Below are 27,038 nucleotides of genomic sequence, written 5' to 3'. Positions count from 1 at the left end.
TAAATGAATAATAAGCTAATGAAAGAAAGAAAAGGACAAGAAATACAACTACAGTGTATAGTGCAACAAAAGTCTTGGGTCAAAAAAATTATGGAACTAGCAAGGTATAGGGGTGCACAATTATTTGAATACTCAGAGGGCTGAAACAGGATGGCTGTGAGTTCAAAACCAGCCTGGGCTACATAAAAAGAAAGTACAAAGGAAACAGGCAGAAGAGAGCAGAGCATACCAAATGTAACTGGGGTTAGGGATTAGGAAGACTAATCTGGCAGTTGTAGAAAGTCTTGTAGAGAACTAAACCACAATTCATACAAAAACCCAATAGTGATGATATAGAGGCAAAACAAACATCTAAGCAAAACACGCACAGCGTGGTAATTAAGCAAAACACCATGGGTATTGAAAGAACACAAGATTTTGAATCTTGGGCTGGAAAGATGGCTCAGTGGTTAAGAGCACTGACTGCTCTTCTGAAGGTCGTCCTGAGTTCAAATCCCAGCAACCACATCGTGGCTCACACACCCGTAATGAAATCTGACGCCCTCTTCTGGTGCATCTGAAAACAGTTACAGTGTACTTAGATATAATAATAAAGAAATCTAGCCGGCCGTGGTGGCGCACACCTTTAATCCCAGCACTCGGGAGGCAGAGGCAGGCGGATTTCTGAGTTCGAGGCCAGCCTGGTCTACAAAGTGAGTTCCAGGACAGCCAGGGCTACACAGAGAAACCCTGTCTCAAAAAACCAATAAAAAAAAATAAAGAAAGAAAGAAATCTTAGAAAAAAAAAAAGATTTTGAATCTTAGAAATGAAAGTATCAAGGAGGACTTTGTGGCACATACTTATAATCCCAGTACTTAGGAAAACAGAGCAGAATGATCAGTTCAAGAATGAGACCAATCTGGGAGCTACAACTGAGTTCAAGACCAGCTTGGGCTACATATTGGGACTTTGACACAACTCCCCATCCCACACCACCCCTAAGAAGAAAAAAGATATCATTGAAAGAAATCAAAAAGGGCAGCTGAATAAAACCAAAAACAGAAAAGATGGCAAGCTTACTAGTGGCAGAGAGAGTCTAAGTAGGAGAGCACACACACAAAAAATTATAATTGGAATAGAGTGTTAACGTTTATAAGAGTTGGAAGGTAAGATCATCTGCAGAAGTGATAAACATAACAATTAATATATTCCTGAGCTTGCAACATATGAGAGAATGACACAAATCCAAACCCTAGTTCTGCTACTTCTAAGCAAGGTATGCAATAAAATCGTAACAGATTATGCTTAGAGTAAGGAGGGTGCACAAAGTCACAACTCCACCTACCTATCCACACAGGGCTAGCTAGCCTTGCCACACTAACCCACTGAGGCAAAGTGAGTGCCATGTCTGTAGAAAAGGGCTTCATACTTGAGATATATGGATAGTTTAAACAAAATGGATGGGGAAAATGAGCAAGATTATAAGAACTGCCCATCTGACATAAGGGGAGAGCTAGTGAATATAATTTTACATTCACCTATGAGGAAGAGAGAACAAACAAGGTCCCAAAGCTAGGCATAAGCTTTAAGCATTAATAAGCTAAAAGGTTTATAATACTTCTGGGATTCTTTTTTCTTTGTTTTGTTTTGTTTTTTTGAGACAGGGTTTCTCTGTATAGCCCTGGCTCTCCTGGAACTCACTTTGTAGACCAGGCTGGCCTCAAACTCAGAAATCCGCCTGCCTCTGCCTCCCTGGATTCTTTTTTCTTACAAAGAACTAAAAAGGTACAAATTTCTGAAAGCCTTTTATTTAAGAAAAAGGGAAAAAGAGGAGAAAAGGGAGAAGAAATTTTAAAAAGACTATTGGGGGGCTGGTGAGATGGCTCAGTGGGTAAGAGCACCTGACTGCTCTTCCGAAGGTCCGGAGTTCAAATCCCAGCAACCACATGGTGGCTCACAACCATCCGTAACGAGATCTGGCGCCCTCTTCTGGAGTGTCTGAAGACAGCTACAGTGTACTTACATATAATAAATAATAAATCTTTAAAAAAAAAAAAAAAAAAGACTATTGGGAGCTGCAGAGAAGGCTCAGAGGCAAAGAGTACTAACTGCTCTTCCAAAGGTCCTGAGTTCAATTCCCAGCAACCACATGGTGGCTCACAACCATCTGTAATGTGATCTGATGCTCTCTTCTGGTGTGTCTGAAGACAATGACAATGTACTAACATAAATAAAATAAACAAAATCTTTTAAAAAGACTATTAGAAGACAAATGAAATAAATGAATGTCTTTTACACCAAGAGTAAACAGAACAGGTTAGGTAGCCCATGCCTAATGGCAACACTCAGTAGCAACAAGGCTGGTGGATCTGAGTTCAAAGCCAGCCAGGGCTGCACAGTAAGGCAAAGAGGCAAAGAGCAGAAGCATGGCATTTTAAAAATGAGTCATATTAAGCACAAAATCATTAGAATTGGTTAGAAATATAACTAAATATATCTTTTTCTCTCACTATTAATGCTATTGAAATTGCATATTGTTCAACTGTTTCATAACAAAATGCTGACACATGACTTACATTTCATAGTTAAGGCTATTGCAAAAAAATTCCTTCAGGCAATTAAAGCTAAAGGCAATTAAATGCAACACAGCTTCTAAAAGAAATGTAAAAATTAATTTACACAGCTGGGCAGTAGTAGCACATGCCTGTAATCCCAGCACTTGGGAGGCAGAAGCAGGCGGATTTCTGAGTTCGAGGCCAGCCTGGTCTACACAGTGAGTTCTAGGACAGCCAGGGGTACACAGAGAAACCCTGTCTTGAAAAACCAATAATAATAATAATAATAATTTACACATACATTGTGCAGGTAGACTGTATTTTTTCTTGTTCATTCATGGCTATATAACCACTTGCCTTTACCCATCTGTGGAATATAAATATACTCCACAGGTTAATGTGTTAAAAGTTAGACCACTAGCATATGGTGCTATTTGAAATGGTAGAAACTTCAAGATGTGGGCCTAGCTAAAGGAAGTGGATGACTGGGACTATATCTTCAAAGGGTATCTGTCTCTCTCTTTCTCAGTCTTCCTTACTCTGCCTGGGGTGAGCAATTTTGCACTTCCAAGCCTTTTATTCAAGCTATTCTGCCTTCCCATAGGGCCACACAATGGAATGAGCCAGCCATAGCCTGTAGCCTCTGAAACAGTGAGCTGAAGTAGCTTCCTCTTCCTAAACTGTCCCTCAGATACCTGACACAATGATAAATGCTGACTGGCACACCATTCATTCTGTTTTTTGCCAAAGGGTTGGTAGAAAGATTAGGATTCCAAAACAAAAGAAAGGAAGATTGTTTATGACCACTGGAATTTTCAAGAAGTCCTAAGGTAAGGCCAGACTTAAAATCTGTGTACTATAAACAGCTTTCATTCATTCATTCATTTTATATGTGATTCTCAGGTCTGAGCCATTCCACTTATTTTCATGAGACTGATAATGTCAAGAGTTCATGAATACCCACTGTGATTCTTCAAAACAGATACCCTTGAAGATGGCAACAAACACCTGCATGTTGCTATTCAGAACACCTCAGACTCAATGACAAAAAAAAAAAAAAAAAAAAAATTAAATTCAGGAAGTTTTAGGAGACCAGTCAGTAAGATGGCTTACTAAGCAGGTAAACGCTTGCCAACAAGACTTGGGCTCAATCTACATAAACCACATAGTTGAAGAATAATATCCCACAAATTGTCTTCTGACCTCCACATATATACCGTGGCATGCCCTGTCCCCCCAAATAAATGTTTTTTAAAAGAATTTTTAAGAATGCAAGAACAAATACATAACAAGTGGTTTGGGGCTTGTTTTTTTTTTTTTTTTTTTTTTTAAGTCTCACTGTTAAATCCAATCAAATATAACTTCCTACTTAAGAGCCTTTATTTAATGAACTGCAACCTCTCTTTGGCCCAGACATGCATTTTAAATCTTAAATTTCATGGAAGGCAAAATTGGCAAATAGTAAATATCTCTTATCATAAAGAAACAGTTGGGGGACTAGAGAGATAGCTCAGTGGTTAAGAGCACTGACTGCTCTTCCTGAGTTCCTAAGCCCAATTCTCAGCAACCACATGGTGGCTCACAACCATCTGTAATAAAATCCAAGGCCGCCTCCTGGTGTGTATGAAGATAGCAACAGTGTACTCACACTGTTCTGGCTGGTTTTGTGTGTCAACTTGATACAGGCTGGAGTTATGGAAGAGAAAGGAGCTCCAGTTAAGAAAATGCCTCCATGAGATCCAGCTGTAAGGCATTTTCTCAATTAGTGATCAAGGGGGAAGGGCCCCTTGTGGGTGGTGCTATCCTGGGGCTGGGAGTCTTGGGTTCTATAAGAGAGCAAGCTGAGCAAGCCAGGGGAAGCAAGCCAGTAAAGAACATCCCTCCATGGCCTCTGCATCAGTTCCTGCTTCTTGACCTGCTTGACTTCCAGTCCTGACTTCCTTTAGTGATGAATAGCGGTTTGGAGGTATAAACTGAATAAACTCTTTCCTCCCCAACTTGGTTCTTAGTCATGATGTTTTGTCCAGGAATAGAAATCCTGACTAACACACACACATATAAAATAAATCTTTAAAAAAAAAAAAAAAAAAAGATGAAGGGGCTAGGGAGCTAGCACATTGGGAAAGAGCACTGTCGCACAAGCATGAGTGCCTCAGTTGGAATCCCTAGCACCCATATTTTATAAAAGCTGGGCATGGGAATTTCTGAGTTCGAGGCCAGCCTGGTCTACAGAGTGAGTCCCAGGACAGCCAGGACTACACAGAGAAACCCTGTCTCGGAAAAAAAGAAAAGAAAAGAAAAAAAAAAAAGCTGGGTATGGCCATGTATGCCCCCTGGGACCTCAGTACTATGTGTTACTGAGGCTTGCAAATTGCTATCCTAGCTCATGGTTTAGTGAGAGACCCTGTCTCAAAGGAATAGATGGTGAGTTATAGAACAGGATAATTCTCCTATGGACTCTGCAAGCATGCATACTAAATATACAAACACAAGCCACACTCAACATAAAAAACTGAAAAGCAAACCTGTGCCACAAAAGCATAGATTTTCGTATTTGTATTCTTTATATCATGAATACTCTCTTACAACGCATACAATTCACATTAACTGAGGACTCAATTATTGAACCCATACCCACAACTCCACCACACACACACACACACACACACACACACACACACACACACACACACACACAAACCTGGCAGACTGAAGTTATGAGACCTTTCAAAATCCTATTTCGGTCATTTGTGGGGAGACTCTGGGAGATTCACTTCAAACTTTACTTAGGCTTCTCTTATTTGAAGTATAGAACTAGATAGTGTATATATTTGACAGTTTAACATTCCTTTTTTTAAAAGATTTATTTATTTATTATATGCAATAACTGTCTTCAGACACTCCAGGAGAGGGAGTCAGATCTTGTTATGGATGTTTGTGAGCCACCATATGGTTGCTGGGATTTGACCTTTGGAAGAGCAGTCAGTTCTCTTATCCACTGAGCCATCTCACCAGTCCCCAGTTTAACATTCTTTTAAGTATTTTTTATAGTTTTTTTGTTTGGTTGGTTTGACCACTATATGTTTGTCATATCTTTGATTTATCTGATCCTAGTTTCTTAAATTACGCCTCTGGAAAAACTTCAACTACTCTCTACTCTAAAATTTATTTTGAGGATTTTCCCCCTAACCCTAAAGCAAGGCTGGTTGCAAAATAAGCTCTCTAAAGAAGGCCCCAGTACAACCCTATTTGTAAATCCATAGACAGCAAAATACACTTACACTCTAAGGGAAGTCTAATACTAACCTATTTGTAAGTCCATGTCTTGATACCATTACTCCTCTAACCTCTGTTATCCTTCCCTAGTATCTGTTCATAATGCCTGTGTTATTATTACTACATCCCCTCTATTTCCCTCTATGCAAAGATCTCTTGATCTCTATTTTCTACAATATATCCTTTAGTGCCAAACATCTTGAACAAGTACTTAAAAACTCAATACATTTACTCCTGGGGCTGGTAGACAGCCCAGTCAGTGAAGTGCTTGCTCAAGCATTGAGGACCTGGGCTCACACCCTAGAACCCACACTCTAAAAGGCAAGCATCTGGCACATGTGTGTAATCCTAGTGCTGGAAGGCAGCAACAGGTGGATCCTGAAGCTGGATAACCAGCCAACCTAGTCTAATCAGTGAATTTCAGGCCACTGAGAGGCTCAGTGTCCAAAAACAGGATGGATATTATCTTAGGAATGTCAACAAAGATTGTCATTAGGCCATCACACAAATGTGCACACCATTTTTTTTTCTGATCACATGCAATTTAATCCTGGAAAATCCAATTTACTTATATATGACTGAAATATCATGCTTGAAGGTTACCAATAAATTCTTAAGTTCCAAACTCAATAGCATTCTTATGAATCCAAATTTCTTCTTCTATGACATTGATATCAGCAAGTATCCATTCTCAAATCTTTTCCTTTTCAAGTTTGATTACCTTGCTAGTCTCCAAACACTTCTTCACCTCCTATCCATGAACAATCAGAGCCCAAACACTCTTGGCCTGCTCATCTCATCAGTTTCTCTTTAGGAAACTGTATACTGTTTGTTTATACCCAGTACAAATAGCCCCCAAATCTATGTCATCTGACACACTTCCATCTGCCTTTAAGTATATATAATCTATACTCAATGTGATCCAGTTGCCAGATTAATTTTCTACAGTGATCAAATTTCCTACTATGATCAAATCACTGCTTTATTCTAAAACTTTCAGTGACTTTCCCTTATCTACCACATGGGACCATAAAACAAAGTATAACCCAAATATGACTCTTTGGGGTTTCCAAAACACTATTATACTATTTTCCCTTTAGAATGTATTTTTTTAATTTTTTAATTTTTTAAATTAACTTACTTTTAACTTTTAAACTTAATTTTTAATTTATTTTATTTTATAGACAGGCTCCTCATGTAGCCTAGACTTGCCTTGAACTCTTGATGCATCTGAGGCTAGCAACAAAATTCTGATCTTTCCACCTTCACCTCCAAGGGCTAGGATTACAAGTATCTGCCACCTGCCACCATGCCTAGTTTAAGTGGTGGAGAAATAAGGAATTGAATGCAAGATTATGCTACATCCAGTCTCAAACAATGTCTTATAAAACAAACTTGGGGATACATGACTATAATCTTGAGCTTAAAGTCATCCTGTGTTAAATAACCAAGATATTGTCTTGGTTCACCAGTAGGCTCTGTATCAGTTTGCTTTCTACTGCTGTCATAAAATCATGACTAGATGCAGCAGAACATACCTTGGGATGTTCAAAGGCCATGCAGCCTGGATTACAGAGGTGGAGGTGATGGCAGAAGACCCTACCTCAAAAAAGGTAAAGGTAAATACTGACCTGAGCATCAAACTCCTGCCCACACATATGACACCTCCCTAACCCAATGTTGAGCCTATCTACCCCACAAAATTCCCCTTGCCCCTCTTTTCTGCAGAGCTTTTATCTCAATAGCATGTCAAACCTAGGCTCACCTATTGGGGGAAAAAAAAATCAACTCACTTTCTCCTCCAATTGTTTTACTTCTTCCACTGTAGAAGCAACCAAACATGCACCTCATTGAGTAGAGGAATAAGCACGTAAGTATGCTTCTCTCGTCTTCTTGATCAACACACTCTCTAGAGCTCTCCAGTCCTCACTTGAGACAACAAAGTAGGGACCACAGAAAAGGGGAAACAAAGGAACGAACAGACAAGGATCTGACAAGAGGGCAGTCTGACCTGTTAATCTAGGGTAGCCACCTGTGAGACAAAGTAGGGTACTCATCAGGACCTGGCCACAGTGATATAGTGTGAACTGGTTGGGGAGGGGGAAGCCAGGAGGTGGGAATGAGATAAAGTCAGTATTGTAACATAGTAAACACAACCCTGGAAGAGGAAGGTTAGATGTCAAAAGAAAAAAATTAAAGAAGAGCAAGAGGGTTTGAAACAGTACTTTTCTTTTCTTCGTCTCTAAACATACCCCCAAATCAGGATATTTATTATATCGTGTGATGGTTTGTACATGCTCGTGGAGGTGTGGCCTTGTTGGAGTAGGTGTGTCACTGTAGGTGTGGGCCTAAGACCCTCACCTTAGCTTCCTGGAAGTTAGTCTTCCAATGCTCTTAACTCCTAGGCATCTCTCCAATCCCTGTTTGTTTTCAAGGCTTAGTACTTGAGATCATCCTGTCTGAGCCTGGAGAGTATTAGGATCACAGGTATGTGCCATGCTTGGTTACCACAAAACTTTAGCCAGGTATGGTGGCACATGCCTTTAATCTCAGCACTCAAGAGGGAGGCAAAAGCAGAAGACTTCTTTGAGTTTGAGACCTGCCTCATCTACAAAATGAGACCCTGTCTTAAACAAACAAACAAAACAAACTTCATTCTTGGGAAGACAAACAGATGAAAGAAACAAAGGTTACAAATGCCAAGTTGAGTAGAAGGTATCAGACACTATAGAGTAATTAAAATAAAATTTAAGGTATCTCAAACAGACATTTATACACATGAAATCTTTAACATATAAATCTTTTTGCCAGGCAGTAGTGGTGAATGCCCTTAATCCCAGCTCTTGGGAGACAGAGGCAGGAGAGTTTGAGGCTAGCCTGGTCTACAGAGTGAGTTCCAGGACAGCCAACACCTGTCTCAAAAAAAAAAAAAATCAAAAAACAAAGCAAAACGAACTTTTTAAAGACAGGTAGTTGTATTTGACAATATATTCACTGGTTTTGAACTTACTAATGCTAAGAAATAGTCTGTTTCCAATTCAGAGAAATAATACAGAAAACAAGATCCAGGTTGTTTCAAGCTCATTTCAGACAAATGCCCTGAAAATTGGCTTAAAAGAGGATATAGAAAGGGGATAGAGATGTTTGTGGAGGTTTTGAGATAACTGCAATGTAACCCCTCTCCTCTCCAAATGTTTGCAATATAATTCAAAACAGGTAGACTATTAAAAAGAAACAGGCCAGGCATGGTGGCGCACGCCTTCGGGAGACAGAGGCAGGCGAATGTCTGAGTTCGAGGCCAGCCTGGTCTACAAAGTGAGTTCCAGGACAGCCAGGGCTACACAGAGAATCCCTGTCTCAGAAAGAAAAGAAGAGAGAGAGAAAGAAAGAGAAAGAAAACTATATGACATGCCCCAGATTACAATTTCACTTAGTTTAAAAAAAAAAAAAAAAAAAAAAAGGCTGCATTTTTACTCTATGCCCTCCTGCAAAAGAAAAAAAAAAAAATTTCACTGGAATTCTCAGAATTTAATCTCTAAAAAAGTGGGAAAGGACACTTGACAAAATAGTTCACAAAAGTGTTGGTATAATCTAAGACTGACTACCACTAACAGCATTATAGACTAGCCCAAAACACAAGGGAGGGGCCGTGAAATAAGTAACCATGTAATGATCCAGCTATCTACTGAGGAGAAAGCTCAGCAGTTAAGGACTGGGTTTGGTTTCAGCACCCACAAGACAGTTCCCACACAGTGGGCAGCTCACAACCACCTGGAACTCCAGTTCCAGGGATCTGATGCCACCATCCAGTCTTCACAGCCACTGCACCAATAGACAAACAGAAACAGACACAGGCACACTAAATAGAAAAATATATTTTTTTTAAAGTGAAGTTTGTCCATTTTATTTTTTCACAAGCAAATAAAGAACATTAAAATTTAAGGTAGAGCCCAGCGTGGCGTACACCTTTAATCCCAGCACTTGTGAGGCAGAGGCAGGTGGCGTACACCTTTAATCCCAGCACTTGTGAGGCAGAGGCAGGTGTATTTCTGAGTTAGAGGCCAGCCTGGTCTACAAAGTGAGTTCCAGGACAGTCAGGGCTACACAGAGAAACCCTGTCTCGAAAAACAAAACAAACAAACAAAAAAATTTAAAGATTGCTTTTGTTTTTTAAGAAACAAGGAAAATAAACCCTGGTATGAATGAATACTTCACCAAGAAGTTCTCTACTGTTTAAAAATGTACATCTTCTAGTTCATACTGAGAGTAATATGAAACCACATGTTTCTTTCTTTTTTTTTTTTTATACTTTTTATTAGGTATTTTCCTCATTTACATTTCCAATGCTCACGTGTTTCTTTCTAAACAAGAAAGTAGACTAACTTTTTCCCCCCCAGAGACAGGGTTTCTCTATGTAGCCCTTGCTGTCCTGTAACTCACTCTGTAGACCAGGCTGGCCTCAGAAATCCGCCTGCTTCTGCCTCCCAAGTGCTTCGACTAAAGGCATCCGCCACCACTGCCCAGCCAAAGTAGACTAACTTAAGATACCATATAGAGTCGGGCGTGGTGGCGCACACCTTTAATCCCAGCACTCGGGAGGCAGAGGCAGGTGGATTTCTGAGTTTGAGGCCAGCCTGGTCTACAAAGTGAGTTCCAGGACAGCCAGGGCTATACTGAGAAACCCTGTCTCAAAAAAAACAAAAAAAAAAAAAACCAAAAAAAAAAAAAAAAAAAAAAAAAATATATATATATATATATATACCATATAGAACACTCACAAGCAACAGGAAGATGTGAAACCACAAAGTCAGGTGTACTCTCAGGTAGAAAATGCATTCGTTTATTATAATTCTAATACATAGAAGCATTCAATAAATACTAATGAGTGACAGTGAAAAAGTATAATCAAGCTATGCTATTCTTTCAGTCCATTTTTCTATACTCCACCCACATCCAACAACTTATAGTTCTTTCATGACTTTATCTTTTTTGTTTGTTTTTCTTTTTTTTTTTTTTTTTTTTTTTGGTGGTGGTTTTTCAAGACAGGGTTTCTCTGTGTAGCCCTGGCTGTCCTGGAACTCACTCTGTAGACCAGGCTGGCCTCGAACTCAGAGATGCGCCTGCCTCTGCCTCCCAAGTGCTGGGATTAAAGGCATGAGTCATCACTGCCAGCTCATTACTTTATCTTAAAGATAAAAAATTTTAAGTTATATTCTTTGACATAAATACGTATTTTCAAATTATGAAATTATACATTTTTAAGTGGTTAAAGTGGTGCATTTTGTTTTGGTACAATTAAAATAAAAAACATGGCTGAGCATATAGGTCAGTGGTCAGGTAGTTGCCTACCATGCATACTTAAGGCCCTGGATTTAATATCCAGCACAAAAAAGCAAATTTATAAATGCACTTTTGAGAAGTAAACCAAATCAATATGTTGAAATTTACCACAGTGAAATGGAAAATCTTCTATAATACCTCCTCTACATTTTCCTGATTGTATCTGAATTTTCTAAAGAATGGAATATTTGATAAACTATAATTTATAGTAACACCTCCTGTCGGTCTTATAATGCTAAAATTAATAGTAAGGGAAGAGGAGCAGGCAGAGCATCCTTATGTGACCCTTATAAGGAACTACGTACCTTCCTTAGCACTCTCCCACATAAGACACTTCCTTTTGTCAGCATGTAAGCTTAGCACTGAGAAAGCAGACTCAGAGACTACCAATCATCAGATCATGGGGGGTGGGGAGGAGTAAGTGCTTCCTCTTAGTTTGTAGACTAAGACTATTGAAACAATGTTTCTCTAAAGTATCAGAAGTGTAGTCAGAATTATCAAGACAGAGCAAAAAGTTCTGTTCCTCTGTAACAATTTGTTAAGAGACAAGTTTCCTTTTTCTTCCCAGAATCTTTTGTAGTTGTAGCACTTTCAATTTATATATGAGGGAGTAGGGTGGATACAGCTTCTAAAATCCTTACTGTTGAAATACTTTACATATTACTTTTTATGCATAATTCAAAGAAAAATAATATAAACTGCACTCTACTTATCTGTCCAATAGGTAAATAGTACTGTACAACAGTCAACTCAATCACTTAGGGCATAAACAGGCAACCACACCAAAAACAATGTATCAGGTCTGCAAAGATAGCTTATCTAGTAAAGGTAGGTACTGGTAGGACTGATAACCTCAGTTAAATCCCCCAGACTCAAATGATGAAAGAGAACCAACTTCCTCAAATTGCCCTTTAAGCAAGTGTGTATCACTCTCACTCAAACACACACACACACACACACACACACACACACACACACACACACACACATTTTCTAATCTACACTATGCAGGTCATGGTGGTACAAGCCTGCAAGCCCAGTAGTCAGGAGTTTGAGAGAAGACCCAACTGGAGTTTGACCTAGACTACAAAAGCAAGACCCAGTCTCAAAGAAAGGCAAATCTACATTAAACTTAGAACCTAACTAACAGGCTGGTCTACAGAGTGAGTTCCAGGACAGCCAGGGTTATACAGAGAAACCCTGGGGGCGGGCGGGGGGGGGGGGCACTCTAGAGTTGCCTTTTCTGCTTCTAATTCCCCCTAAGTCAAAAAGATAACAGAGTGTGTGTCACAAAGCCAAAAAGATAGAATCCAAAGATTTAGCAAATAATACCTAGACTGACTGAAAGCAACAGTACAAGCTCTTAACAAGTACGAATTTGGGGGGGGGGGGGTGCAAAGCTTTACGGGGCAAACATAGCAAGTTTAGCTGACTTCCCAGCACCCACATTTTAACAGCAGTTAAGCAGTAAGCTCCTAAAGAAGACATATCTTCCAATGATATTCTGCAGAGAATTTTACAGAGATTTTCAAGTGCTGCCTTCGTTCAGTTACTTATACAAAATTTATATCCTCACCCACAGATCAAAGTTCACTGTAGCTGGGCAGTGGTGGCATATGCCTTTAATCCCAGCACTTGGGAGGCAAAGGCAGTCAGTCGGATTTCTGAGTTCGAGGCCAGCCTGGTCTACAGAGTGAGTTCCAGGACAGCCAAAGCTATACAGAGAAACCCTGTGTCGAAAAACCAAAAAAAAAAAAAAAAAAAGAATGTAAGCAGAATCAGTAATTTTTTTATCACACAAAATGCAGGGTTACATTACATATAATTTACATCACAAAAAACATGTTGTAACAGGACTTATTTTAAAACATTTAAAACTATTCTGATCATTTATTTTTTTAAAAGTATGATCCTAGGCTGAAGAGATGGCTCAGCAGTTAAGAGCACTGGCTGGTTTTCCAGAGGTCCAGCAATCACAAGGGGCTCACAACCATCTGTAATGGGATCCAATGCCCTCTTCTGGTGTGTCACCATCAGCATACTCATTCATTCACACACACATATACATACATACATACATGCACGCTCTCGAGCACAGCACACCACACACACACACACACACACACACAGACACACACACGATCCTGAGCTGGAGTGCAGTTTAGAACTCTTTCCTTTTCTTCCAGAGGACTTGAGTTCGATTCCCAGAACCCATGTTAGGCCACTCACAATAAACTGTAAACCCAGCTCCAGGGAATTTGATGTCTTTGGCCTCCAAGGTAACCTGCACTCACATGCATACCTCACATAGAGGCATTCACATATACATAATTAAAACTATAAAAATAAATATTTTAAAAGAATAATCATTAGACTGTTTATAAGCACACATAAATATGAACTTATATATACCTATATATATATTCATAAATACAGAATATACTTAGAAATATGCAAAGCTAAAGTAAATGTCCTTCCCAACAACAACAAAAGCATAGTTAGGTGTCAGTTCTTTTTTTTTTTCTTTTTTTCTTTTTTGTTTTGTTTTTCGAGACAGGGTTTCTCTGTGTAGTCCTGGCTGTCCTGGAACTCACTTTGTAGACCAGGCTGGCCTCGAACTCAGAAATCCACCTGCCTCTGCCTCCCCAGTGCTGGGATTAAAGGCGTGCCCACCACACCCGGCAGGTGTCAGTTCTTTAGTGTACCTATAAACCTAGCAGAGGCAGGACAGGCTGATAATATAGTTGCGGGCCAGCCTGGAATGCATATCCAGAGTCTACCTCACAACACCAAAACTAGAATTATAGTTCAGTGGTAAAATATTTGGCTGGCATTTGTAAGTTCCTGAGTTCAATCCCCAGTATGACCAAGCAAAAACCTACAGCTGAACTAGGAAACACTCACTGAGAAAGTGACAAATTCCTGTGGTCTCAGCTATGGGAAAATGAAAAAAAGAATAGCTTAGGCACTACATTGAGACTCCTGTCTCCAATAAGAAAAAGACAATAAAAAATAAATTGCACTGAATGGCTCCTAAAAACCAGACACACTGCTCAAGATGGAAAGACAAGACACATTTCTGTCCCAAACAGAATTTATTAATTCAGCAAAAGAGGGAACAATTAAGCAGCCAGCTACTAAGTGTGATACTTTGTGAGACAAAAAAAAAAAAAAAAAAAAAAACACACCACTGCAAATAGCACAGGTGTTGGAAGAAGACTTCCAACAAAGTGTGATGTGTAGGCATTTAGGCACAACTCAAACTGTAACAAGAAAGACAGACAAGATGAGAAGATTAATTGTGCTAGATACAAAAAAATGGGAAGTAAAAATATTCTGGGAAAGGAGGACAGAAGGGAGGGAGGACAGTAAGTGCAGAGAACTTGATGCAAGATGCAAGAACCAAAAGATCTACAAGAAGCTTGGGAATTTGGACCTCATCTTAAGGCAACAGAAAGCTAGCCAGATATAGGCAGAAAAATAATCTAATTAAAATTTGTGCCGGGTGTGGTGGCTCATCCCTTTAATCCCAGCACTCTGGAGGTAGAGGCAGGTGGCTTTCTGAGTTCCGAGGCCAACCTGGTCTACAAAGTGAGTTCCAGGACAGCCAGGGCTATACAGAGAAACCCTGTCTCAAAAAAAAAAAAAAAAAAATTGCATATTAGCAAATAACATGACTGAAGTGATAAATAATTTGGAGATGCCAACAAGAACAAGTACAAAGAAAAAAGCTGCTGTGAGCTGGTCAGATCCTCCTCCTGCTGCTGCTGCTGCTGCAGGTGAAGGCGGTTATACTTATTTATTTATGTATTTATTTTTTGTATATGAGTACACTGTAGCTGTCTTCAAACACACCAGAAGAGGGCATCAGATCCCATTACAGATGGTTGTGAGCCACCATGTGGTTGCTGGGAATTGAATTCAGGACCTCTGGAAGGGCAGTCAGCACTCTTAATCACTGAGCCATCTCAACAGCCCCTCACACAAAACTTTGTTGGGGGGGGTTGGGGGGGTTGAGTCAGGGTTTCTCTGTATAGCCCTGGCTGTCCTGGAACTCACTTTGTAGACCAGGCTGGCCTCGAACTCAGAAATCCACCTGCCTCTGCCTCCCGAGTGCTAGGATTAAAGGCGTTGTGCCACCATGCCTGGCCACACAAAACTTTTTAAAGAGAGCATTTCTTTCTGCTTCCTAACTGTGGATGCAGTGTGTCCAACTGTCTCATGTTCCCACACGCCTTCCTAACCATGACCAACTTTACTCTCAAACTGAGCCAAAATAAAACCCCTTTCCTTTAAAAAAAAAAAAAAAGAAAGAAAGAAAGAAAGAAAGAAAGAAAGAAAAAAAATGAAAGAAAAAGAGGGAAGAAAGGAAGAAAAAAGTTTGTGTTGTTGAGTGTGTGTGTAAGAGTGCGTGTACGCCCCCTCACCTATTGCAGATGTCTTGGACTAGACGTTTGGAGTTTGGATAACGCGTCAATTATAGAAAGTCAGAAAGAGGGGCTGCAGGAAGCTTAGAAAGGTGGGGCAGGATTGGACCTAGTGACTGGCTAGATAAGAGGAAATGAAAAAGACAGGAAGACTACTCCAGATTTCCGGACAGAAGAAGGAGCAACAGTACCAATGTTTATAAAATCTTAAAATGCTGGGCAGTGGTGGCACATACCTTTAATCCCATCATTCAGGAGGCAGAGGCAGGTGGATCTCTAAATTCAAAGCCAGTGTACTCTACAGAACCAGAACAAGTTCCAGGACAGCCAAGGTTACACAGAGTAACCCTTGTGGGGTGAGGTTAAGGGGTCTTAAAAATATAAGGTTTCTCTACAGTTATGGGCATTGACATAAACAGAGCAAAAGTATTTATTTGATTCTGGCACACGATCTCCATTTCTCAAACTACATTCTGCCTATTTTACATAAAAGTACTTAAAGGAATCCCCACTTCCACAATAGCAACGAGAGAAAAATGGAGCTTACTCAGCACAGACTTATGCTTAGTGCATGACATCAGACCTGAAACTACAAAGTTTGTTTTTCAAACTGAATCCACAAATATTTTTAAAAGTCCAATACCTCCTCCCAAGCAAGGCATCCAAAGCCTTCGCTTACATTTAGATTACTAAACTAAGCATGGAAGAAGCTTCTATAAAATGTGGCTGGCTTTAATTATGGCAGTGAGTTTTAAAAAAAAAAAAAAAAAAACAGGAACAACAAACAGCAGTTCTCTTTGAAAGCAGATCATGAGGACCAAAAGCCTTTAAAGCCCACTCTTTCTTTCAAAAGTTGGATCTATAGATTAGTGCTAAGCGAAAAAGATCAATTTTTTTAAAGCACTATCATTTTGCCTCTATAACGCTTTCCAACATTGTACAAATATAAACCTACTTCACGAAAGGAAGTACTAATTCCCTTAAATTAAAAAACCCTGAGAAGGCCAGGTAACACCACATCTCTAATCCCAGAACCAAAGCTCCTTCTGAGTTCGAGGCTAGCCTGGGCTACATGAGCCCCTTGTCTCAAAGAAGAAAGAGAAGACAGAAAAGAGACTTTAAATCTCATGCTCATGTACCAACATATTTCTGGTGTATATATTTATGCATTTACATGGAAGATAAATTATAAGATAAATCTATCTGTACTTGCAGAAATAAATGCCACTTGTATTCTCTTAAAGCAGTTTCATAGGTGCTGAAATAAGAGTCTTTCTCCCACTAAGTCTGCTTATGAAATAAAAATTAGCTGTCCCTACTACCAGTACCTAGCAACTCCCTTCACTCAGCTCCCATGGGATTCTCCCACACACTATTTCATCAGTTACCTAGGGAGTGTGTGACTTGGGTTACTCCTTCCTTATAAGAGTGTGCATAAAGGAATGTGTTCAACTAATTTCGAAAAATTAGTGAAAGCTGTTTATTTTCGTCATTTATCTCCCTCAGTCCATTTGGTGAAAGGACTCAATTCTCATTATCTCATCATCCCTAAAGGACTTTGGTAACTCTTAATGACTAAACACGGAGAGACCATCCCGACGACTTAAACGTCAGCGGGACACCAAAATCATTTCCAAGTTTTCAACTCATTCTATCATCAGAAGCTACACAAGTTAAATGTTTATACGTCTTTCCATAATTTTCCCAGACTCTTCCACGTGGGCAAAATTTTACAATAATTTAAGATCTGTGATAACGCTTGGGGAAAGATGCTAAAATAGTCATCTGCTTAAGACCACACGCTGATTGACAGAATACTTACTGCTTAACAAAAAGGAGGAATTAGACCTCAAGAAAAAAGTGAGCAAGACTATACCCGTTACGCTGTAAATTTTTTTTAAAATTTAGCATAACCAGATGGTCTCTTAGATAACAGTGTTTCAACCCCCGCCTCCATCGACAGTTACTACCAAGTTTTGCCGTGAAATGGTGGTTTGGGAACAGACTTTGATACTACGAAAGAAAAAGAAAAGAAACTCGCCTAGAAATTCAAAGAGGGAAGAGAAACCAAAGAGGAGCAACGTGGTGAAGAAAAAAGAAAAAAGGAAAAAAGAAAAAAAAAAAAAAGCCAGATCGAACGCGCCGAGTCACATTTAACCAGGAGAAAAAGCGCTTCGTGAGCCGACTTCTCCGGGTAACCCGAGCCCAAAGCGCCTGCCAGCCGAGGGAAGCCTCGGAAGTCTGGGCGAGCGAACGAGAAGCAGCGCTCACGCCCCGCACCGTCGCGCCGGGAGCCGACCGACAGCCTCGCCCGCCCGCCCGCGCGCGCTCCCCGTTAGCTGACGGGCGGCGACACCCACCTGGAGACCGCCATGGCCGGCGCCGGCGGTTCGGAACTCTCAGGGAGCTACACGCCGCGCCGCTCCGGCGTTCGTTTCCCGAGCAGAGCGGCGCAGGCCCAGGCCGCCGGGCGCAGGGCGGCAGGCGGCGCGGCGTGGAGCGGCCCGCACGGGCCTTCCGGCATGTGCCGGCCACCGGAGCTCGTCTCCGCAGCGACCAGGGTCCCACACACGGGCGGAGGCGGCGCCGCTCTGACCCGCACCACTTCAAACCGGGTGCCCCCAGCCCCGCTCTCTGCTGACGCAGACGCCGGCACGCCGGACTTAGCGTCTGCACGCCGGAAGTGACGTCACCGGCACGTTTTCCCCCCCCCCCCATCCCCACTCCCTGCCGGCGAGCGGAATGTAGCAGCGCCCCGCGGCAGTGGGAGCGGGTTGGCAGCGTGGATCGGGAGCCCGGCTCCCAGTCTTTAAGATTAATGGGAGAAACGGAAAGAGGTCTTGATCTTCCAGAGAGCGATAAAGATCACCTAGCTAAAGTTCCGAAAGTTCCAAACCTCGGTCTCTAAGTGCTCTCTCCATCCTGACCCTACTACCCAGCTAGGCGGCTTCCAAACAGGAACAAACTGGAGAAAGGAGACTCCGGCCCAGGTCGCGATGCTGTGGGCGGGATGAAGTCAAGAAGGAAACACTGCCGAGGGCTGGCTAGGGTGGTGCAGGCCTATAATCCTAGCACCTGGGAGGCTGAGGCAGCAGATTGTGAAATTGGGGGTCAGTCTGGGCTACAAAGCAATCTCCGGGCCAAGAATTTGCAGTGTGGTTCCGCGAGGAAGAGGGTGGGAGGAGGCTCAAGTGTGTGTTTACTATTATTTACCATTAAGTTCTGCATAAATGGTGAAGGGACTGCTAATGATTTTGCCTAGGCCTATCACCCTTCTTCCCGTCTTTTCCTCCTTCCGTCCCTCCACTGCCAAACACTCCTCTGTAAACTACCATAGCCTTAGAATTTGTTTTTAATGCCAGTAGTCAAACTAGTATTTCTCTAGTTTCGGCAAGCCCAGTTTATAGGCCACTGACAGATTAATCATCAAAAGCACCTGTCCTGTCGCCCTTCCTTATAAAACATGCCCACTAGCTTCTTGTTACCTATTTAGAAGTTATGTCTCAGGCTTTGAGTCTGCTTGTCATCTGTATGATGAGAAGCACTGTAAAAGGTTGTGGAAGGTGGGGAGGGATGTCATGAACCCAGGAAAGTTCACAAGAACTTGGTGAACTGTAAAATAGATCTGTATAGGAAAAGATGAACTAAGTACTTGCTAAAGTATTGCACAGGTGACTAACATTACCCCTTACATTACAAGGCAAAGCTATAAAGTAGTGTGATGTTTTTCCACGGTGGGGCTAGAAGCCCAGGATTTGGGTTCTATACGAAGTATAGAAGAGTGTTTTGAGCAAGAGAAATGATCTAGTTTACATTTTCTATATGTTTTCCCTAGTATCAAAAAATATAGGTCCAGGGCTGGAGAGATGGCTCAACAGTTAAGAATGCTGGCTGTTCTTCCAGAGGTCCTGAGTTCAATTCCCAGCAACTACATGGTGGCTCACAACCATTTGTAATGGGATCTGATGCTCTCTTCTGGTGTGTCTGAGGAGAGGGACAGTGTACTCATATAAATAAAACTATATATATGTATATATATATATATATATATACACATATATACACACACACATATATATGTATGTATACACACACACACACACATATATATATATATACATATATATATAGTCTAAAGCTTTGAAGAGAGGAAAGGCCTATTGTTATCAACTTGGTTTTTTTCCCCAAAGGCAATAGATTTTTAAAAAATGTGTATGTGTGTAGCTTCTGCCTACAGAGGCCAGGGGGCCAGAGACTATCTAAAATTCCTGGAGCTGAAGTTACAGGTGGTTGGAGCTTCCTGAGAGAATTGAACTCAGGCACTCTGGACCAGTCATGTGCTCTTAACTACTGACTTTGATTTCATTTTGTGTTGGTTTGGTTTTTGTTTTTTAAAGACAGAATTACTCTGTGTAGCCCTGCCTGTCCTGGCACTCCCTCTGTAGACCAACCTGGCCCTGACCTCCTGCCTCTGCCTCGTGTGTGCTGGATTTAAAAGTGTGGTGTGCCACCACCACCACCACCACCCTGGCTGAACTGGCTCATTTTTAAGTCCTTTCTCATAACACATAACAACTATGTGTCCAAAGAACTTTTATAATATCACTAAGTTTCATTTCTACATCTGGGAAGTGAAGAAAATAATGGTGCTGATGGAGTTGGTAGGGACTAGATGGGAACACACAGCACTGAACCAAATGACTGCCGAATAAGCACTCAACCCTACTCATTAAGCCGATGAGTCCAGGGACTGGCTCATGCTAGGCACAGTGCGACTCTGAGCTAAACCTCCATTTCTGATGACTCCTTTTGTTAACAGCATAGCCTTGAACGAGTTACTTAATTTCTGTATCTTAATTCCTCAACTGTGGAGTGGGGAAAATAACACTAGTTCACAATTTTTGACAGTATGGTTGTCTGAAGTTACACATAATGGAATTGAAAAGAAATCTAGTGCATTATAGCACTTATGATACCAGATCCCACCAGCTTCTAGGTCAGTGTTCTATAATGAAATACATTTATAATTCTATGGCATGCTGACTTTGAGAAGCATGGCACTGACTACTAGACCTATACATTTCTTGAGGATCCATGTATATCCCCAGTTTATAGTGGCTGTAGAAACACACTCTGCCTTACTCCCCTGATTTGATACCAGCTCCACTCAGTCCCTGAGCCAGAGCCACCTCTTGAAGTTCTTGGAACCAATGGTCCCTGCCTATAAGACCTCTCAATGCGAGGGAGCTGCCCCCTTACAAAGCCAGGACCTTGGCCAGGCTCAAGTGCTTGACAGATTACCAGAGATTGTGCTTTGGGATCTGTGATGGTGGTTGGAGGGGTTAAGACTAAGGTGCTTGTGCTTAGTAAGGGGTGTGAACGCCCCTCTATTTGGCTACCCAGAGCTAAGGAACATGGGCCTGGCCAGACCCAGTACCTGCAGCCTTGCCATCAGATATTAGAAGGGACAGCAGTGAGTTAGAGGGAACCGCTGGACTGGAGACAGTTCTCCAGGTGGACTCAAAGGCTCTGCCCCACCTTCTCCAAGCCTACAACCTCTTTCTTCCTAAGAGGCAGCTAGAATGCACTTGGGAGAAGAGAGAAGAAGGTCAGTCAGGGCCAGGAAGGAAACTGAAAGGGTAGGAGGACATTAATGGAGGAGAGTAATAAAGCCACTGTATTCACACGTGAAACTCAAACACTCAAGAGCATAGTCTGGGAGAGCTACAGAATAAAAAGGAATGTCGAGAGAAAATTCCACAAACCACCCCCCCCCCCCAGCAGCAGGCTCAGACAAGTGGAACCCAGAACACTTGAAATGTACTCTCAGAGGAGGGAAGAGTTGTTATTCACAGCCCAGGGCTGATGGGGTTGGACCTCCCTTGGAAAGATTTTATTTCTAGTCCTGTGTATGTGTGGCAGTATGTACATGTGAGTACAGGTTCCACCAAGGAGAGAAGAGGGTGACAGTGATGGGCCCCTAGAACTGGAGTTCAGGTGGCTTTGCTGCTAGGAACCCAGTTCTGCTTCTCTGCTAGAGCAGTACAGTAAGCACTCTTCACTCCAGCTATAAAAGGTTACCTTATGCTATTTTGTGGTTTACTTCTTTACTAGTTTTTAATACAGTCTTGCTGTTTCTCAGGCTGACCTGAACCTCACTATGCTGCCCAGTCTAGCCTTGAGTGTGTGCTTCTCCTGCCTCAGCCTTTAGTGTTGGAATTACAGGCATGAGCCACCAGGCTACTCCAGCTCTGCTTCGTTTACCATGCTTTTGAACTTATCTTTTTTATTTATTTGGTTTTTTGAGACAGGGTTTCTCTGTGTAGCCCTGGCTGTCCTGGAACTCACTCTGTAAACCAGGCTGGCCTTGAACTCAGAAATCCGCCTTCCTCTTCCTCCCAAGTGCTGGAATTAAAGTCATGCACTACCACTGCCCGGCTCTTTTGAAGTTATCCTGATTTTTCTGTGTGCCCTTCCCTTTTCTTCTTGATGTTTGTGACATCTGTGGATCTAGCTCATAATTTTAATGTAATTGAGAATAAGGCCACAAGATGTCAGACTTTAGCTGAAAAATCTATCAAGAGCCTTCCAGCCCTTGATAATATCAGAGCATTTGGTGGGCAAGGAGGTGTATCTGTAACTACTTTTGGTACTTTACATGAGAGAATGTTTTTCTGAAATATTTATTTATTTATTTATTTATTTATTTATTTATTTATTTATTTATTTATTTGGTTTTTGAGACAGGGTTTCTCTGTGTAGCCTTGGCTGTCCTGGAACTCACTTTGTAGACCAGGCTGGCCTCGAACTCAGAAATCCACCTGCCTCTGCCTCCTAAGTACTGAGATTAAAGGCGTGCACCACCACCGCCTGGCTTTCTGAGAAATTTAAATACATCTGTGAAATGTATTATGAAACTTTCGTTAAGAGTTCCTGTTTTTTTATCATTAGTGTTCCTTAATGTCATAGGTACCAATATGTTTTTATTAAAAATTTAACTGGTATAGCCAGGCAATGTGGTGCATATCTTTAATCTCAGCACTCTGGAGGCAGAGACAGATATATCTCTGTGAGTTCGAGGCCAGCCTCGTCTACAAATCAAGTTCCAGGACAGCAAGGGCTATTACCCAGAGAACCCTGTCTCAAACATGAAAAAAACAAAACAAAATGGTATAATTAATACCAAAATTAGATAAGGAAATTAAGTGCTGAGAGGTGAAAGGCCTTGAACACACTAAGCAAGTCCTCTACCAGTGAGCAACATTCCTGTTCCCTAGAGAAATAAAAGCTGTAACAAAACAAATCAAAACCACTTTATTATTACTTGTGTATAATGGAGGGGCTTGTATGCACTGATCAGAGATCACAGGACAACCTTGTGAAGCCATTCCTCTCTGCCCTCACATGGGTCTCCCCAGCCTCTTGGCAATATACTCTTTTTTTTTTTTTTTTTTTTAAAGATTTATTTATTATATGTAAGTACACTGTAGCTGTCTTCAGACACACCAGAAGAGGGCATCATATCTCGTTACAGATGGTTGTGAGCCACCATGTGGTTGCTGGGATTTGAACTCTGGACCTTCGGAAGAGCAGTCGGGTGCTCTTACCCACTGAGCCATCTCACCAGCCCCGGCAATATACTCTTAAAGTAAAAAAAGACCACATACTATGGAGCTAAAAGTGAGATGAATATAAAATCCCAAAGCTTAAAAATAACTTTGCTTAAAATACAAGGTCACAGTCAGATACACAATAAACTCAAGATCCAAGAGACCCTGTTTTTAAAAAGGGAGTCTTCTAAGATGGCTCAGCAAATTAGAGACTTGCTGCTAAACCTAACCACCTGAGTTGAATCCTTCAATTCTTGAGACTTGCAAGGTGGGAGGAGATAGTAGACTCCTGAAACTTGTCTTCTGACTTCCTCACGTATACTGTAGCATTTGAGCACACACACCAAGTAAACAATAAACAAATGTAAAATTCTCTTTTTATTTTATAAATGTTATATATATATATATATAAACCTTGGGCTGGCGAGATGGCTCAGCGAGTAAGAACTCTCTTCTGATGGTTCTGAGTTCAAATCCCAGCAACCACATGGTGGCTCACAACCACCCATAATGAGACCTGATGCCCTCTTCTGGCACATCTGAAGACAGCTACAGTGTACTTATATATAATAATAAATAAACCTTAAAAAAAAAACAAAACAAAAAAAATTTGCAGGTGGGTGGCGGTGGTGGCGCTTGCTTTTAATCCCAGCACTCGGGAGGCAGAGGCAGGCGGATTTCTGAGTTCGAGGCCAGCCTGATCTACAAAGTGAGTTCCAGGACAGCCAGGGCTACACAAAGAAACCCTGTCTCGAAAAACCAAAAACAAACAAACAAACAACAGCAAAATTAACCCAACCCAAATTCTATCCTCCTACAGAGGCATACAAAGAACAGATTACTACTTAAACATTACACCACTTGAATTTGTATTACTTTTCTACCACAAAGCAAATCATTCCTTTTAGGACCTTTGAGTTCTGAAAAAATATTTAGAACTAATCTATCATATCCCAAATAGTTAAAAACCAAAATGTCCCTACTTGGATGTACTGATGAAAATACAGAACTGAGTGACATGATAAATAGAAAGACTGAAAATAGTGGGGCCTTTGAGATGACTCAGTAGGCAAAGGCACTTGTCACCCCACCGGGCCCTACAAACTGAGTTGGATCTCTGGGGTACACACACACAGAAGAAATACATGCAATGCAAAACGAAAAAAACCAAAACAAAACAAAAAAAAACCTGCAAATAGCATCTGGTTCTGAATATTATTGTTTCATTTCATCTTTCTTAACTATATATAGACCAGATAAATATGTACAAGTTTCAAAAGGAAAGAAAGTTTTGTTAACATTTGTCTTATTTTCAGCGGTGAGAGCAAAATACAGCATTTTATATTTCATGTCACATGGCTGCTTCTATCACTTCCGCGTGCTTCTGCACGCGGGTGTATCTTCTGTGTGTGTTAGCAGTGGCCGAAACCTACTGAGAGAAGTCTGGGAGGGGCATGAAGGGGGAGGCCCCTTCTGTCCCATTGATAACAGGTTCATTCACAGCCGTTTAAAACAGACTAATCCCTTATGCAGTCATTCGCTCTACTCCAATAGGGCCCTTCCACCTCTTCTAGAATTCGGTAAGCTAAAAGTACATGTATCCGATTAATCTGAAATAATTTTGTAGACAGTTTGGTGACGGGTGGAGGGTGTGTGGTTGCGTGATCATTAAACTTCATTTTTCTATTTTAGTGAATGTTAAAAAACGATTCCTTAAACATTAAGTTGTTCCCTTAGGACAGACAGCTCTTTAAAGGGGCTTCTCCCTGCTAACTGAGAACACTGGTTTCGGGAAAGTCCGGTCAGGAGAGTTGGCAGGTTCCTGTGTCCAGGGAGAGGGCTGAGCGGGACTCATCCGTAGCCTTCATTCGCAGATCCTAGGATGCTCCTTGCCTCCTGTTGCCTGCGCTGAGGTCCCAGGAATCCCAGAGTGGCATGGCCAACGCGGGCATGAGTCCTCCGAGGCCGCGGGCGTCGCTCTCCCCGCTGACGCTGCTGTTGCTGCTGGGAGGCTGCCTCCTCTCGGCTGCCGGGAGGGACAAGGGGGCAGCAGGCAGGGAAGTGACCCGGGCCTCCCGACCCACGGTCGGCTCCTCCGGTCGCTTCGTGAGTCCAGAGCAGCACGCGTGCAGCTGGCAGCTCTTGGTACCCGCCCCGGGGACGCCGACTGGCGGAGAGCTGGCCTTGCGCTGCCAGACCCCGGGCGGGGCGAGTCTGCATTGCGCCTACCGCGGGCATCCGGAGCGCTGCGCGGCCACCGGCGCCCGGCGCGCGCACTACTGGAGACGGCTGCTGGGCGCGCTGCGCAGGAGACCACGGCCCTGCCTGGACCCCGCGCCGCTGCCGCCACGCCTGTGCGCCCGCAAGACGGCTGGCTCAGACCTGCACTCGCCCGCTCACCCCAGCCTACCCGCGCGTCCCAGCGAGCCGCCCCGGTCCAGGGCGCGGAGCCCGGCTCGGTCGCGACAGTCGGTGCGGTCCCCAAGCTCCCAGCCGGAAAAGAAGCCCTTGCTAGTGAAGTCCAACTCGGGCGGGAGGAAAGCGGGCTCAGACCCAGTTCCGGAGCCTCCTGCGGCGGCCGGATTCCAACCCAATGGGCTGGACCAGAATGCCGAGCTCACTGAGACCTACTGCACCGAGAAGTGGCATTCCCTTTGCAACTTCTTTGTCAACTTCTGGAATGGCTGAGGCTGCGGGCTGGCAAGGGGCACTAGGGGTAGGTGCTGAGAAGCAGAGGGTAGCGCAGCCGAGGCGGGAGATGTCCTTGGACAGGGAACCGGGATGGAGAATAAGCTAGTCGGCTAGTCGGGATTCCAAAATGGGTCAGGGGTCAGGGTAAGAAGAATCTGAAGCAGCTGGAGAGGGCTTTTGTTTTTTATTTTATGTTTATTTTTATTTTTTAAAGCATCTCAGCTCTGATTTAAGAGCAGAAGAAAAAGTGGAAACAAATAGATTTATATCAAGTATGGGAAAATTGTAGACTAGGGAGAGAAGCTGAGACTAGCAAGAATGAAGTGACTAAAGAGGTGAGAATCTTTCCTAGGAAGTGGGATACAATGTATATCAACACATTTTCATTAAATGTAACTGTGAGTAAGAACCTGAACCATGTTGAATATTTCAAGATCTTCTTGGTTTTCAACTTGAGAAAATGAATACCCACCCACCCCCCTTTCTGGATTGTTATGAACTCTGGGTGTGACTGGCATCACACTTTCTATGTAGATTAAAACCTTATAGGTAAATAATAAATCTACGACTGGATTATCAGGACAATTGCTTTTCAGTCCCTTTGCTACTTTTTAACTGAATTTTGAGCCTACTGTCCAGAAAAGTTCATTAACTACCTAAAATCAGAAGTGAATTTTAGAAGTTCAGTGCTCTCTAGATCTCCAAATACAAACAAAAACTCCAAGCCTTTAAATTTTGATTACTCTTTTTAAAATCAGCTAAAATGTAAACACGTATCTGGGTCATTTGGCCCTTCATCTCTTCTGTGATTAAATTTAAAATGTGTGTGTTTTTTAAATATGTTGTAACAACTGTCTTTAATTAAAAACAAAAAAAAAAACTGATTGGATTTAAAGAGTTGTAAAATGATGGAAATTCTGCTATTTCTTTCATTTGTTTATTTTTATTTTGTGGGTGTGTGTGAGGTTATGTACCCCGGGCATGGAGGATCCTGTGGGACAGACAAGAGAACATCCCATCCTTTAGAAATGGGTCTGAGATCTGCCACGTGGATGCTGGGAATTGTACTCTTTGGCCCCTACCTAGTCTACTAAGTATATATACCTTTATTTGAGCACCCCATCATCTGTGTGTGGGGTGTGTGTGTGTGTGTGTGTGT

General features: G+C 42.0%; 2 protein-coding genes across 2 annotated transcripts in view; one reads left to right on the top strand and one right to left on the bottom strand.

The window, feature by feature from the left end:
- Positions 1–18,261, bottom strand: part of Btaf1 (B-TFIID TATA-box binding protein associated factor 1) — an 87,979-nt gene extending 69,718 nt beyond the window's left edge. Inside the window, exon 1 of the mRNA NM_001080706.1 lies at positions 17,939–18,261. Coding sequence (NP_001074175.1) covers positions 17,939–17,952 — 14 coding nt within the window. The 5' untranslated portion in view covers positions 17,953–18,261. The remainder of the gene's footprint in view (positions 1–17,938) is intronic.
- Positions 18,262–24,740: 6,479 nt separating this feature from the next.
- Positions 24,741–26,790, top strand: Fgfbp3 (fibroblast growth factor binding protein 3). Its single transcript, NM_028263.1, has 2 exons — positions 24,741–24,768; positions 25,063–26,790. The coding sequence occupies exon 2, from the start codon at positions 25,124–25,126 to the stop codon at positions 25,874–25,876; it is 753 nt and encodes a 250-aa protein (NP_082539.2). The 5' UTR covers positions 24,741–24,768; positions 25,063–25,123; the 3' UTR covers positions 25,877–26,790.
- Positions 26,791–27,038: the final 248 nt, after the last annotated feature.

This window comes from Mus musculus, chromosome 19 (genome assembly GCF_000001635.26).
Source record: "Mus musculus strain C57BL/6J chromosome 19, GRCm38.p6 C57BL/6J".
NCBI lineage: Eukaryota > Metazoa > Chordata > Mammalia > Rodentia > Muridae > Mus > Mus musculus.
The sequence above is the reverse complement of the archived record's forward strand: the minus strand, read 5'-3'. Positions and strand labels throughout refer to the sequence as shown.